At 37.4% G+C, this 13,183-nt stretch overlaps 2 protein-coding genes across 2 annotated transcripts; both read left to right on the forward strand.

Moving 5' to 3' along the window:
* Positions 1 to 770: 770 nt before the first annotated feature.
* LOC131164821 (uncharacterized) lies at positions 771 to 8,859 on the forward strand. The gene is made up of 6 exons (XM_058122308.1): positions 771 to 1,565; positions 2,190 to 2,440; positions 2,608 to 2,983; positions 3,095 to 3,226; positions 6,887 to 7,062; positions 8,318 to 8,859. Exons 1-6 carry the CDS (start codon positions 1,020 to 1,022, stop codon positions 8,439 to 8,441), a joined length of 1,605 nt encoding a protein of 534 aa, XP_057978291.1. The 5' UTR covers positions 771 to 1,019; the 3' UTR covers positions 8,442 to 8,859.
* Positions 8,860 to 9,438: 579 nt separating this feature from the next.
* LOC131164822 (gibberellin 20-oxidase-like protein) lies at positions 9,439 to 11,333 on the forward strand. The gene is made up of 2 exons (XM_058122309.1): positions 9,439 to 9,908; positions 9,998 to 11,333. Exons 1-2 carry the CDS (start codon positions 9,553 to 9,555, stop codon positions 10,602 to 10,604), a joined length of 963 nt encoding a protein of 320 aa, XP_057978292.1. The 5' UTR covers positions 9,439 to 9,552; the 3' UTR covers positions 10,605 to 11,333.
* The last annotated feature ends 1,850 nt before the right edge of the window (positions 11,334 to 13,183 follow it).

The following is a 13,183-nucleotide window of genomic DNA, read 5'->3' on the forward strand; positions in this document are numbered from 1 at the left end:
TGGAAATATGCCCATAAGTAGAACATAAGAATTGAAGTATCTATCAAACTGTTGTATTCAAAATTTGAGATGATAAAATATATTTTTTTTTTGAAATTTTTATAGACTATGTAATATTCATGAAAATGGAGATGAGTTTACTCAACAATATTTAATAAATCAATAAAGAAATAAAAGTCTTACCTCAGATGGGAGATCCGGATGTAACTTTCAAACAACAAATCAAAAGCAAAATACTAAATTATGAATCTATAATAATAAATCTTCAATAGGTATTACAAATTAATCAAGAAGAATCAATGAAAATAAAATATATTTGGGGTAAGAAATACATACCTCATTCCTCCCCTTTCATAGCTTACTCGATCTCCCGAACGGTCACCTACTACGACGAACGATCACTTGCTAGCCTGCTGCTGCAATCGTCCTCCTGCCTGTCGGACTCTCTGCTCTCTACTTATGCATCGTGCGTTCGCGAGGGAAGCGAAGGAGAAAGGAGGAGTTGAAGGGTGTTAAGACAAATCTTGCTGGACTAAGCAGCGAGATTTGCCACACGCCACACACCGATTGATCGTTCTATTTATCAGATAAATCTTGTTGGAGCAGCAAGAATTGCTTTGATACGCGTCAATACCCGATTTGTCTAATCCTTTAAATCTCATTGGATCAAGCAGCGAGATTACGTAAGCGTCATTCTGTGAAATATTTTTTCAAACGTGTTATTATTTAACATATTATTTTAAAATAAAGATAAAATTGAAAAAAAAAAAGGGCAGAAAAAGCTTTCACATTTGGCAACCAAGGAAACACAAAATTCGTAATTCTTCCGGAGAATCCAATCCGACTGCCCTCAATCAAGAGATGCGCAGTGGGTTATGGGTAGAACCAATTCCCGCCAAACCCCAAAACCCTAACATCTTTGTTCGTTATTAAAACCCTGCTCCCTTAAAAAACAGTTGCAGCAGGGAGCCCAACGCCTCCACCACTCCAAAAACCAAAACCCTAGAAAACCCTGCACCATGGATGCTCAGCCCCCCAATTCCGACCTGGTTCTCATCCTAGACTTCGGTTCTCAGTACACCCACCTCATCACCCGCCGCATCAGAAGCCTCTCCATCTTCTCTCTCTGCATCTCCGGCACCTCCCCCCTCAAGGCCATCGTCGACCTCGACCCAAAAGTCATCATCCTCTCCGGCGGCCCCCACTCGGTCCACTCCTCCGACGCCCCAACCTTTCCTCCGGGGTTCGTTGAGTACGTGGAGACGAAAGGCGTGTTTGTTCTGGGCATATGCTACGGGCTACAGCTGGTTGTGCAGAGTCTTGGTGGGGATGTGAGGGTTGGGGAGAAGCAGGAGTATGGGAGGATGGAGATTGAGGTGGAGAGGGTTGATGGGTTGTTTGGCAAGAAGATGGTCGGTGATAGGCAGGTTGTGTGGATGAGCCATGGCGATGAGGTAGTGAGATTGCCTGATGGGTTCTCGGTGGTTGCACGTAGCCACCAGGGGGCAGTTGCCGCGGTGGAGAACCCATTGCGGAGGTTTTATGGGCTTCAATATCACCCGGAGGTATTTGAGCTTGGTTTTGATTTGGCATTGATACATTTGGAGTGTTGGTCTTGAATCAGTTTGTGAATTTATTTGCTCTTAATGATTTTACATGTCAGTGGCGTGGTGGTTTTTTGAAGAAAAGTGGAAGATGGTTTTTTTTTTTTTCCTAAAAAAGCGAATATCTTGTTTTGAACATGTCTGGAATGAATCCTTTTTGGATGGTGAATGGAGGATTCATGATATATCTTTATTCATTTGTATGACTTTTCTTCTTGCACTGTTAAATTTCCAGAGCACAATATGGAAAAATGATTCAAGTTTCTGGCCTTCTTGAATAAGTTGACTGTAGTAGGTTGTTTCTGGTATAATTTTAAATGGTAGGAGTAAGACTCCTGTGGAGGAAAAATGGTAATGATATAAACATAAACAGGCGAAAATAACATAAAGGGGCCAACTTGGGTGACTTATTAGTGTAGAGATTTTTATGAGAGAAGAATAGGGATGAGGTGGGGCTGTTTCTGCCTCTGTAGTTTTGAGAAATATGTGTCAATAATAAAATGTTTTGTTTGATGGAGTCTTTTCTAGAATGTATTGACATATATTGTCCTATTAAAGGCCCATAGTTAATTGGCTCTTATCTAGGTGACACATTCACCAGAAGGGATGGAAACACTGCAGTATTTCCTCCTTGATATTTGTGAAGTCTCTGCTGGCTGGAAGATGGAAGATGTAATGGATCAAGAAATTAAATTGATCAAAAGCATGGTGGGACCTGAGGATCATGTCATTTGTGCATTGTCTGGGGGTGTGGATTCCACGGTTGCTGCAACTCTTGTTCATAAAGCAATTGGAGACAGGCTACACTGTGTTTTTGTTGACAATGGTCTATTAAGGTGAAAGTGCATACTTTTGTTGAATACCATTTATGTTCATTTGCAGAACACTTGATTTCACTACCAGATTGGTACTTAGTTTAATATATGACTGTTATGGACTTTGATAGTATATCAGCTGGCCTCATCCTTGCATGAATTTTGAATGTGGTTGTTGTTTTCCATAGGTATAAGGAGAGAGAGCGCGTTATGGAAACCTTTGAAAGGGACCTTCATTTACCAGTTACATGTGTCGATGCTACAGATCAGTTTCTTATGAAGCTGAAAGGAGTGGTAGACCCCGAGACAAAAAGGAAAATAATTGGAAAGGAGTTTATATGCATTTTTGATGTGTTTGCCCAGGATTTGGAGCATAAGTTAGGTAAAAAACCTGCTTACTTGGTCCAAGGAACCTTGTATCCAGATGTCATTGAATCATGCCCGCCACCAGGAAGTGGAAGAAATCATTCCCATACAATCAAGAGCCATCATAATGTTGGAGGGCTTCCCAAGGACATGAAACTAAAGCTCATTGAACCACTTAAACTTTTATTCAAGGATGAGGTTTTGCACTTATTTCCTCATGAGTGTATTAAGTAATTTTATGTTTGCTTATTTGACTGTTTTTTTGGCAATGAACTCATTTTGTTTCTGCTTTTTGTTTTGTGTTAAAAGGTTCGTGAATTAGGGAGGATCCTGAGTGTTCCTGAGGCATTTCTGAAGCGCCACCCCTTCCCTGGGCCTGGGCTTGCTGTACGTGTATTGGGTGATGTCACTCAAGGAAATGCCTTGGATATCCTCCGCCAGGTATAAGGAGTTTATGATTGGACTAGAAAAAACTGCTTTCTCTTTTTTTCAGCAACATAAACCCAATTATGTTCATCAGATGCAAGAGTGGAACAGGGGAAGAGACCAGGAATACAACCTGATACAAAGACAATCTATGACAGCAGTCACAGCAATTCGAAAAAAAAAAAAAAAATTGCTTCTGAATTGCACAAAACTGAAACTCCTTGGTAGATTATCATGCTTGAGTGTATCTGGTTCGAGTATAATATGTTTATGGTACAAAAGCATCCTTAAAGAATAAGGTTCATTCTTTTCTAAATGATGTTCTGCTGTACCTTTAATTCCATGGAAACCTCCCAAGCTCACTCTCAACAAAAAACTCTAATCCCTTGATCATAGAAAACAATGAACTTACGGTTTGGGGAAACACCTCTCACCCTCTACAAATCTCCACAATCACCTCCCCCCAGTCTTCTGCATAAGGAAGAAAAAAGCTAAACTTCTTGTTCATTGCCTGCTTTTAAACCACTGCCCCCAATATACCCTGTCACTCCTTTCTTAACTAGCTCCTTCCACCCTTAATATAAAGTTGTAAGAAAAAACAACTGCTGTCTGCCAATCTTCCTCAAAAACTCCCCCTCCCCCTCCCCAATTTATCTTAGTCTGGCTTCTAGTTGTCTCAGATGACAATTGCTGGTGATGAGGAAACTAACTCAAAGAAGGATACTAGTACTGCAGGATGTCTTGAAGCCGAATCAGAATTTTCAGTGTAGAAAACAAACCCATGAGAAAACTATTTATATGTAGGATTTTAAAGCATTAGCATATATTTACGTGTTAAGCCAACCCAAGCGAATTTGTAGACAAAAAAATCTCTGGAAAGTAGAAGTTTCTTTGAAGTCTAACCAAGAGAATAATTTTGTTATCATTAAAATGCAATGGGTAGCCAAGAGATGATAACAAGGATAGCTGTCTGTATAAGAACAGAGAGCCCTTAAATCCAACGTCATGAAATAATCCTTGGTTGGCACTGGTTTGCTGAATCTAAAATATTCCAGGAATGAAATTCTTGGGAATTTCATTCTTGCAAGTGGGATTCTGGCTTCATGGGAAAAAATTTATTTGATTTGCATTATAAGATTCTAAGGAACGTTTGCAGGATGCCCATGTCGATGTTTTGTATTGAGGTTATTTTATCAGCGACACTGTCCCTACCCATGATGAACTAAATTTATTGATTTGGTTAAACTTGGGAATTGAATAGGCATTTCAAAAAGATTATCATTATACCCTTGACCATGAACAACATGTGAAGAATAATCATATTCACATATTTTAAGCACAAAAACCTAAAATTAAATCCATGTCCTAAAAATTTCAACCATCATAAATAAAAAATTTAACATGTAAGAATCAAGGTAACCAAAACAATGGAGGGCAATGTAGTTTCAAAATTTCATTATTATCATGACATAATAATATTATTTTTATTTTTCTTGATTTTTATTTTTATTAAAATAATGTATTGTTGTAAATATATTAATATAATAATATGTAATAATACTATACAATGTGGCATTAATGTGCAACCAGCCAAAATAGTTGGGGCAATTTAGTCCAAAAAAATAAGATTCCCATGGTAATGGGTCCTAGAAACTTACTTATGGGTAGCATTGTTCATGGGAGGGATTCCCATGTTTTGTAGGAATCCTTCATTCTTAGGAAATGTGAGATTCATTCCATGTAACATTCCAGACCCAAAAAACAATGGGATGCCATGGACATCACATTCCTAGGAATGTTGAAAGATGCTGCAAACAGCCCCTCCCCCTAGATCCTTGAATATCATCATATTTGAACTATTCCTCCCTCAACCATAAACAAAATGATGATTTGGTTGTCTATACTTTAGCTTACACGTAATTTGATTCTGAACTGACAGTCTAATTCCCTGAGTTGCACACACCAAACTACCTCAATCCCAACTAATCTGCTTTACCTTCCTCCCTCAAACTCACTCATCACCCTCAAAATATTAACTACCCGCCAACCATTTAAACCAAATGATGCATAAGAACCAAGCCTCACTCCACAATCCATATTTATTGATAATTCAGAAAATTTCGAAGCAGTGGTAGAAATTTCCTGTGTTAAAGTGAACCCAGTGGACAAAAAAAAAAACAGTGAATCCAATGGAACAGAAACACCTCATGTTCAAATTTTTTTCTTCTCCTTTTTCCTTTTTGATTCACCTTGCAGGATCAATTGGACCAAAGATAAAATTGAGTTCAGTTGTAGAATTTGTGTTGAAGCCAAGCCGAAAGACAACCGTAGCCAATTGATTGAGAAATGATCTGTGATGAAGCTCACCAATTCTCTGTGCCACAGCAGAGAACCCTTGTTTCTCTTCAACCCACTGCATTCTCCCTCAAACTCCCCTACTCTCTTCATTGTCCATATGTGAAATATCTCCCTCAATCAGAAACAAGACGAGTTAATTTTTTTTGCTAGGCAACAAGATGATTTGCTTGTCCAAACCTTAATCTGGCACTCTATCTCCTGGAACTCTTGCAACAAACCTCCATGACCAACCTCCCTCTATCTCACAAACCCCCTCATAAAAATACTTGCCTTGCTACCTCCTTGTTAGACTAGTTCCCCTCAAGAGATTGAATATAACAGAACCACAGACCCCCAAATCAAAATTTTCTTTTACATTTTTATTTTTGTCCTTTCTCCTGGATACCCATCACACTTAACTCCCTTAGCCCCTCAATGATGACTAAAATTCAATTGAAATAGCCTGAGCACTCAACACGCTCAACTCCTCAAATGTTGTCTAAAATTCCATCAAATTGGACCCTCAACACCCTTAGGACCTACCTTACCCTCAACAACAGCACCCAATTGGCCAACTCCAAAAGAAACTTTCCAAATTCCCATTGCAGTCTTAACTGCCACTCCTCTGCTGACAGCAATTTCACAACCCAAAAAAAATATAACAAGATCCTTTTACTCTGATTTCTTGAACCTCATACAACTAACATCCTCAAGGCTATCAATCCCTCACTAACTTGCTTTGTACTGCCCCACAGATTTATGATCAATCAGTTACAACCCTTCTGACATAGGAGAATCTCTCTAACTCCCATTTCCGCTAAAGAATTAGCAAAAAAAAGGGGGCTCTCTTATGGCTGATAACCACTTACTTATTTCACTCTGTTGCAAGCTGTAGATGTTCTATTTAATAAGAGTTCGCCTACTCTGCTTAATACTCTTAATCTGCAAATGCACCATTGCACCTTCCTTGCCCAATCAGATTCTTTAATGATTTTTAATGCTTTACTGGTTGCCAATATCTCTGCCCCGCTAGAACTCCAAACACTATGCTTCTGAGAAAAAAATAAGCCAAACACTGCTTTGATTTTGACCTGTTGGATCAGGCTTGTTCAGTATAGATACATCAATCTTAATGTGCTAGAGCTGGTTGTATCCATTGTATTGAATTTCTCTTTCCAAATTTTGACTGTAATAAATTATCTCTAACTCCTTCAGTTAAGCATGAATTCATTGACAGAAAAGTTCTTTGATGATCTGTTTGCCTTAATCCACCTCATTAAGCCATCCGTTCATTTTCTGTCTGTTGCTGCTATTTATTTCCGAACATTGTCTTTTCAGGTTGATGAGATCTTCATTCAATCAATAAGGGATGCTGGGATCTATGATTCCATCTGGCAAGCTTTTGCAGTGTTTTTGCCAGTAAGATCCGTTGGCGTACAAGGTGATCAGAGGACACATTCTCATGTTGTTGCTCTCAGAGCTGTTACCAGTCAAGATGGAATGACAGCAGACTGGTGAGACTATATTACATATGTTTGGCACCTCAGCTATTCTTACCTTGGAACTTCTGAGTATTTACTTTTGAAAAGATAAGTATATTTTCAACAACAATGGCAAAATATTTTTTGCAGAGAGCATACTTGTGGCTGTTGAGTTTATTCTATTTTTACTCTATGGTGAAACTACTTTTGGGAAAGTGCTTTTCTGAAAGAAAGTTCTGAATTTGATAAGTGCTGAACAGAAAAAGTGCTGGAAGTAACTTCTGTTTGGTTGTGCCTAAAAATAAGTGCTAATCATAGGTACTCATGAAAAAGTGGTGTTTGATTTTATTGTAAGTGCTGTATGAATGTATAATATTATCATATGTTATTATATTTCAACATCTAATTAATATATTATAATACATGCTGATTATTAAATTATTTTAAAATGATATTATTTAATAATTAAAATATTTAATTAACATTTTAAATATTTCCTAGTTAACAATTTAATTAATATTTATGTTAATTAACACTTTAATATTTTGTCCCAAATGGATGGTCCTTTGGGTGAGAAATATGTTGCAATAGATCTAAATAAAGCAAAGCAGAGAAACATCATCAAAGTATTTCATGCATGTCATAATGCATCAATATACTTCAGAATGAATCAAACTAGGAATTGTTGTTTAAGGAACTGATCAGAAAGTGAATAAAGCTCAAACTGGTTCGGAGTGGTGTTGATTAATGTGTCCGGTAACCAATTCTCTGGCAAGACTTTGACTCCCCTTTATCTCTTTGGCCCCAAATTTCTGAAAATGGTTGTCTGTCAATCCCAATTTGAACCAGGAGACGGTGGAGCTCTTGAGGGTTGAGGAGGAGAGTGTATACTGCGCAAAGCTTGTGAGAGAGATAAGGGAGGGAAATTTTTAAAAATTACAAGAATGCTACTGCCTTTTTGCACCATCACTAATTTAAATGATGATTGATAAGTGCCGTAAGTGCTACCATACTATATAAGCTATTTAAGTTTAGGACGTTAGATGCCTTCTGAAACATAAGCAAAGAAAGCTGCATTCATTGAAATCATGGGTGAAGTTGATGTTTAAGCATTAAATGATGTGTTTGTGCCCAGATGCATGCATTTACATTTTGTTGAGGCATTCTTAAAATGAGTTAGCTTAGATTTATCCTCATTATTTTTTTTTATTTGGGCAATTTGTACTTTAGTCAAAATATAATTGCTCTCATACACCCATTCTACCTTTTCCAAATTGCAAAATTCCAGGTATTATTTTGAGCACAAGTTCCTTGATGACGTGGCCCGGAAAATTTGTAACAGTGTTCGAGGTGTGAACCGAGTTGTTCAAGACATTACATCAAAGCCGCCTTCAACAATTGAATGGGAATGATGCCATGCTGGATGCTTATAGCTTGAGAGTAAGGAATCTGTGCTTTTGAATGAGCCAAGTCAACTGTTTATATTTGCATCAGTTTGTTCCCACTGCGTGAAAACCAGTTGGATTGGCAAGAAGGAAGTTGATTCATGTGCGAATTCATTATTTGATGCTTGGGATTTACCCAGTGGTAATGATTCTTTTTTATGGTCAACGTGATAAACTTCTCCAGGAAGACCTATAAAGATTAATTGAGATTCTATTTACCTGTCTTCATTGTTTTTTAATTTTTGATGAATCAAGGAGTTTCTGTTGTTTTCATCCTTTTGTATATATATATATGTATGATAAGTTTATGGCACTGTTTGAGAAGTTTATTTTACCAGATTGATGTTTTTTCATGGACTTAATCAAAGTATGAAATTGTGTTTGCGAACTTGAGTAATTGTAAATGTCTATTATTTAGTCATTTTTGTTCTTTGTTGCAGGCCAGTCAACCATGGGTCCAGAGTGTACCTTTAAAACATGCACACACTTGTGCACACGCACACAGGGTAAAGTGGGTTGAGACTTGAGAGCTCCCACTCAATCCTGTGATTTTGTGCAGTTCGCTTTCAAAGGATGTAGCCATAGGTTTTCGATGAGATAAGAATGTCCAGTTCTTAGCATCACTGGTGGTATTGATGGTGGTGATATGGTAGGGTGGTGCTAGTGGTTTGTGGTCTCCACCATCATAGTGGTTATGGCATGATATGACGAAAGTACATCTTTAGAAAGCATTGATTTGGCCAACCACTATCTCCATCTTTCTCTCTGCCACACAGAGCACACACACGTACGAGTGCTTGCACCCACCTCTTATACCTGATTGATTGTGGTTCTTGGTGCTTTGATCCATGCCTTTTCTTTTTATAGTGTTCATTATCGTAATCTTAATAGCAATCAATAATTAGAGAATTGACAATGTTTTTGTCATTGATAGTGTAGAACATGGTGGGAAACTGCTAAGAGAGTTGCAATCATAACTTTAAATAAGCATGCCTCCTTTCTCTCCCTTTCTGTAATTAACGCTCTATCTGCATACTCCGACCTAACTGGAGAAACCGTTACAAATTTATATATTATAATGTCTGAATTGTGGATTTCTATGCAATTACCTGTATTAGATATGTCTCAGCCAGTTCAGCCTTCCTTCCTATCATCCCTTTCCCAAGCAAGTCAGGAAATGGGCTTCTTTTACATCAGCAACCATGGAATCTCTAGAGATCTTTTCGGAAAAGTGTGTTTACTTTCAAAGCATATTTTTGGCCTTCCCCTAGAATCCAAACTCAGGCTTGGTCCATTGTCATCCACAAAAACTTACACTCCCCGTTTCATAGCCTCCCCTTTCTTTGAAAGCTTGCGAGTGTCTGGACCAGATTTCTTTGCTTCTGCTAAGAATTCTGCTGATGCACTCTTTGACAAGCAGCATTCTGATTATAGGTAACACTTGTTTGATACTTCATAGTCTTGTGTTTTCATTTTTCTTTTCACTCATTATTTTTTTCATTATTGATGTTTTCCGCTCCTAGTGAGATATTGGAAGAATATGGAAACAAGATGGAGGAGTTATCAAAGAGAATCATTGAGGTTGTATTAATGAGCCTGGGGGATGACTTTGTGGGGAAGTTCTATGAACCTGACTTCAACAACTGCCATGGTTATTTGAGGATAGTGAGCTACTCACCACCGGACAATGTGGAGGAAAAAGAGGTGGAAGGACTTGGAATGCATACAGATATGAGCTGTATAACTATAGTCTATCAAGATGAGATTGGTGGGCTGCAAATGAGATTGAGGGAAGGAGAATGGATGGACATACAACCACGTGAGGGTTCTCTAGTTGTAAACATTGGAGATCTAATGCAGGCTTGGAGCAATGGGCGGCTTAGATCATCCGAACACAGGGTTGTTTTGAGGCATGCTGTTAACCGCCTGTGTCTGGCTTTCTTCTGGTGCTTTGAGGATGAGAAAGTGATCTTGGCACCAGATGAAGTTGTTGGGGAAGGAAACCCAAGGATTTATAGGCCGTTCGTTTGCTTGGATTATTTGAAGTTCAGGGAGAGTGATGAAGAAGGTAAATTTGAGAAAGTTGGGTATACTGTAAAAGATTTTGCAGGACTGAAACTTCAGACGTAGTAATCACTTGCTTTCTACTGAAATTGTAGCACCGGCTAATAAAATGTCATCTGTTTTTACTTTTTCTGTTCTCAAGGTATCCATCAAAAATGGCTTGCTGATTTTATGGGCTAGTGAGAGGGCAGCAGAACAAGAAGGAAATTTGTATTATACTACTAGGTTATCGGGCGGAAAGAATCGAAAGATCTTCAAAGAGAGAAAAAAAAAAATCTTATTTTGCTTCAAGAAATGTGTTGTAGATGTGCTTGTTCCAAGTGAGTTGGAGCCGAGAGGCAGTAGTCTTGGTTAAGATCGAGTAATTTGGCGTGCAATGTGTTCATTGGCTTCATTCTACAGGGCAGTTGAAATTCCACTTTCGTGTTTAGTTTTGTTTTTTGTGTTAATGGGTCTCATTTTCTCGTCTTTGTTTCATTACTTCGATTATCCATAGGACAGCGATGGGAGATAATATATTCTATCTTTACCTATTTCCACACCACTTTAGAAGTATTTACAAGTTGAGAGCATTTTCTAGAAGTCAAACGTGCTCAGCTGATGCTGCAAATGATCTTCACTCTGGGCTTATTCATCGTGGAGACGTGGAATTCTGTGAAATTTGACGATAGTACACAAGATATTTGAATTTGTTGTCAAATCCAAATCTTGAATTGTCAGAATGAAGTCTGTTCATGTTTTGGAGTTTGGAATTTAAATTTATGCAGAATTAAAAATAAAATATGATTTGAAATCTTATTGGGTTTTGTTTAATTCTAACTAAATTTAAATCTAAGATTTAGAATTTGGACAAATTTTACACAAATCCCAATCATGCTGGGTTTTTAGTATGGAAAGATTTGAATTCTAATTATTGTAGAAATCCAATACAAATTTTATACAAGGATGAGAACTGGAATCTTCCTATATTAAAAATGGGATGAAAGAGATCTTTGAAGATGATAGGAGAAGGGGGTGTACTCTATAGGGGCAATTGGTGTTTAACCAATATTACATTTTCGCTTCACACACGTGATGATGTGAAATTTATACTCTATAGCCGGTTTAATTGACCATCAGCGTTAGTCAAATTTAATTGAACAGTTGACAGTTGATGCCACACAAAATGACCAAGTACACAATTCCGAAGATTTGCTTGTGGAACAGATGGCTCCAAAAGGGATGGTCATGATAGCCCTTCTTGCCGGCTGGGGAACATCTGGTAATATTGACAGCAGAGAAAAGGAGCTCTGCTGCTGTGAACAACGAATGACAAAGGAAAAAAAGGATGTTCTCGCAGGTTTGGATTTGAATTTGTGAGGATTTAGATAAAAATATATTAAATATTTTATTTACAGTCATATAAGTTTTAATTTAGAATTTGAAATTTATGTTCTCAAATGAAGTGTATAATTTTTTATATTACGAAATATGAAACTGTGTCGATGTATTTTCAAGACTTAACTCTATTTAGTATTGATAAGAAAACAATGGAAAGAAAATTTAAATAGAGTGATCAAATCAAGTGATAAACTTGATTTCGTTTCATTCCTACACACCAAATGTACAATTAAACTAGAGTACAACTCATCAAAAGCCGCTAGCCAACATATGAAAGCAAATCTAGAGCACAGTTCTTATACCAAATAGAAATAGTAGAAGTCTTGTGCCAATGGGGGCAGTAGATCTTGAAGTGTGTCTAGGCTAAAGAGGATGAAGCCCAAATGATGAATAAAATGCTTTTATCACGAGCGTTGGAATGAAATTGGATGTTGTCTTTGACAATAGCAACTCTGCTAGAAACCCTTCTAGGCCAATGGCATTATACTACTTAAGATCTCTTATAAAAACAAAACAAGCAACATTGGCTTCATAACATATGCCAAGGTTAGTGGCTAACATAGGACTAATATTAGTGCTCAGTGGACTATTAGCGTGCTAATTATCAAATAGGAAAAAGTGGGGTTTCCATCACTAGTATAAGCAGCTATTTATGCCTAGCTATATGGGAAAAAAATGGTTTAATTTCTAAGACACATTAAGGGATTGTTCACTCTCGTGTCATTTCTAAACTTAAGATGTTAAATTTATTTTTATTTTTATTTTTTGTTTTTCATAGTTTTTGTTCATCTTCTTTAATGTTGTATTTGATTTGAGGTTTTTTTTTTAATAAATAAAAAAGGGCGGTACCTCTTTTCTTTATTAGAAAACCCCTCACTTATGCTAGAGGAATATTGTGGTTCCGGCAAATCAAGCTACAAACAAATAAAAATGAAAGGTAACGAAAATGAAACGAAGACAAAACGACACATTAGACTCTTAAATTAGGAAGACCAATTTTGTCAAGTCGTATCATGCCTCTAACTAGACGAGGTAAAGAAGCAAACTCCAAATATCTTATAGTGACGCCTTCCTTTCCTTGACGTGACAAGAAGTCCGCAACCTTATTTCCTTTTCTGAATTGGTGAGCAATGGTGAAATTAATCATGGAAAAAGCCTTAAGAAGCTCTTCCCAAAAATCCCACAAATACCATACCATGCATCTTCGAGAACGAACCCAATCGACCATTACATTAGAGTCACATTCAATCTCCACATTCATATAA

Source organism: Malania oleifera, chromosome 9, assembly GCF_029873635.1.
Source record: "Malania oleifera isolate guangnan ecotype guangnan chromosome 9, ASM2987363v1, whole genome shotgun sequence".
Taxonomy (NCBI): Eukaryota; Viridiplantae; Streptophyta; class Magnoliopsida; order Santalales; family Ximeniaceae; genus Malania; species Malania oleifera.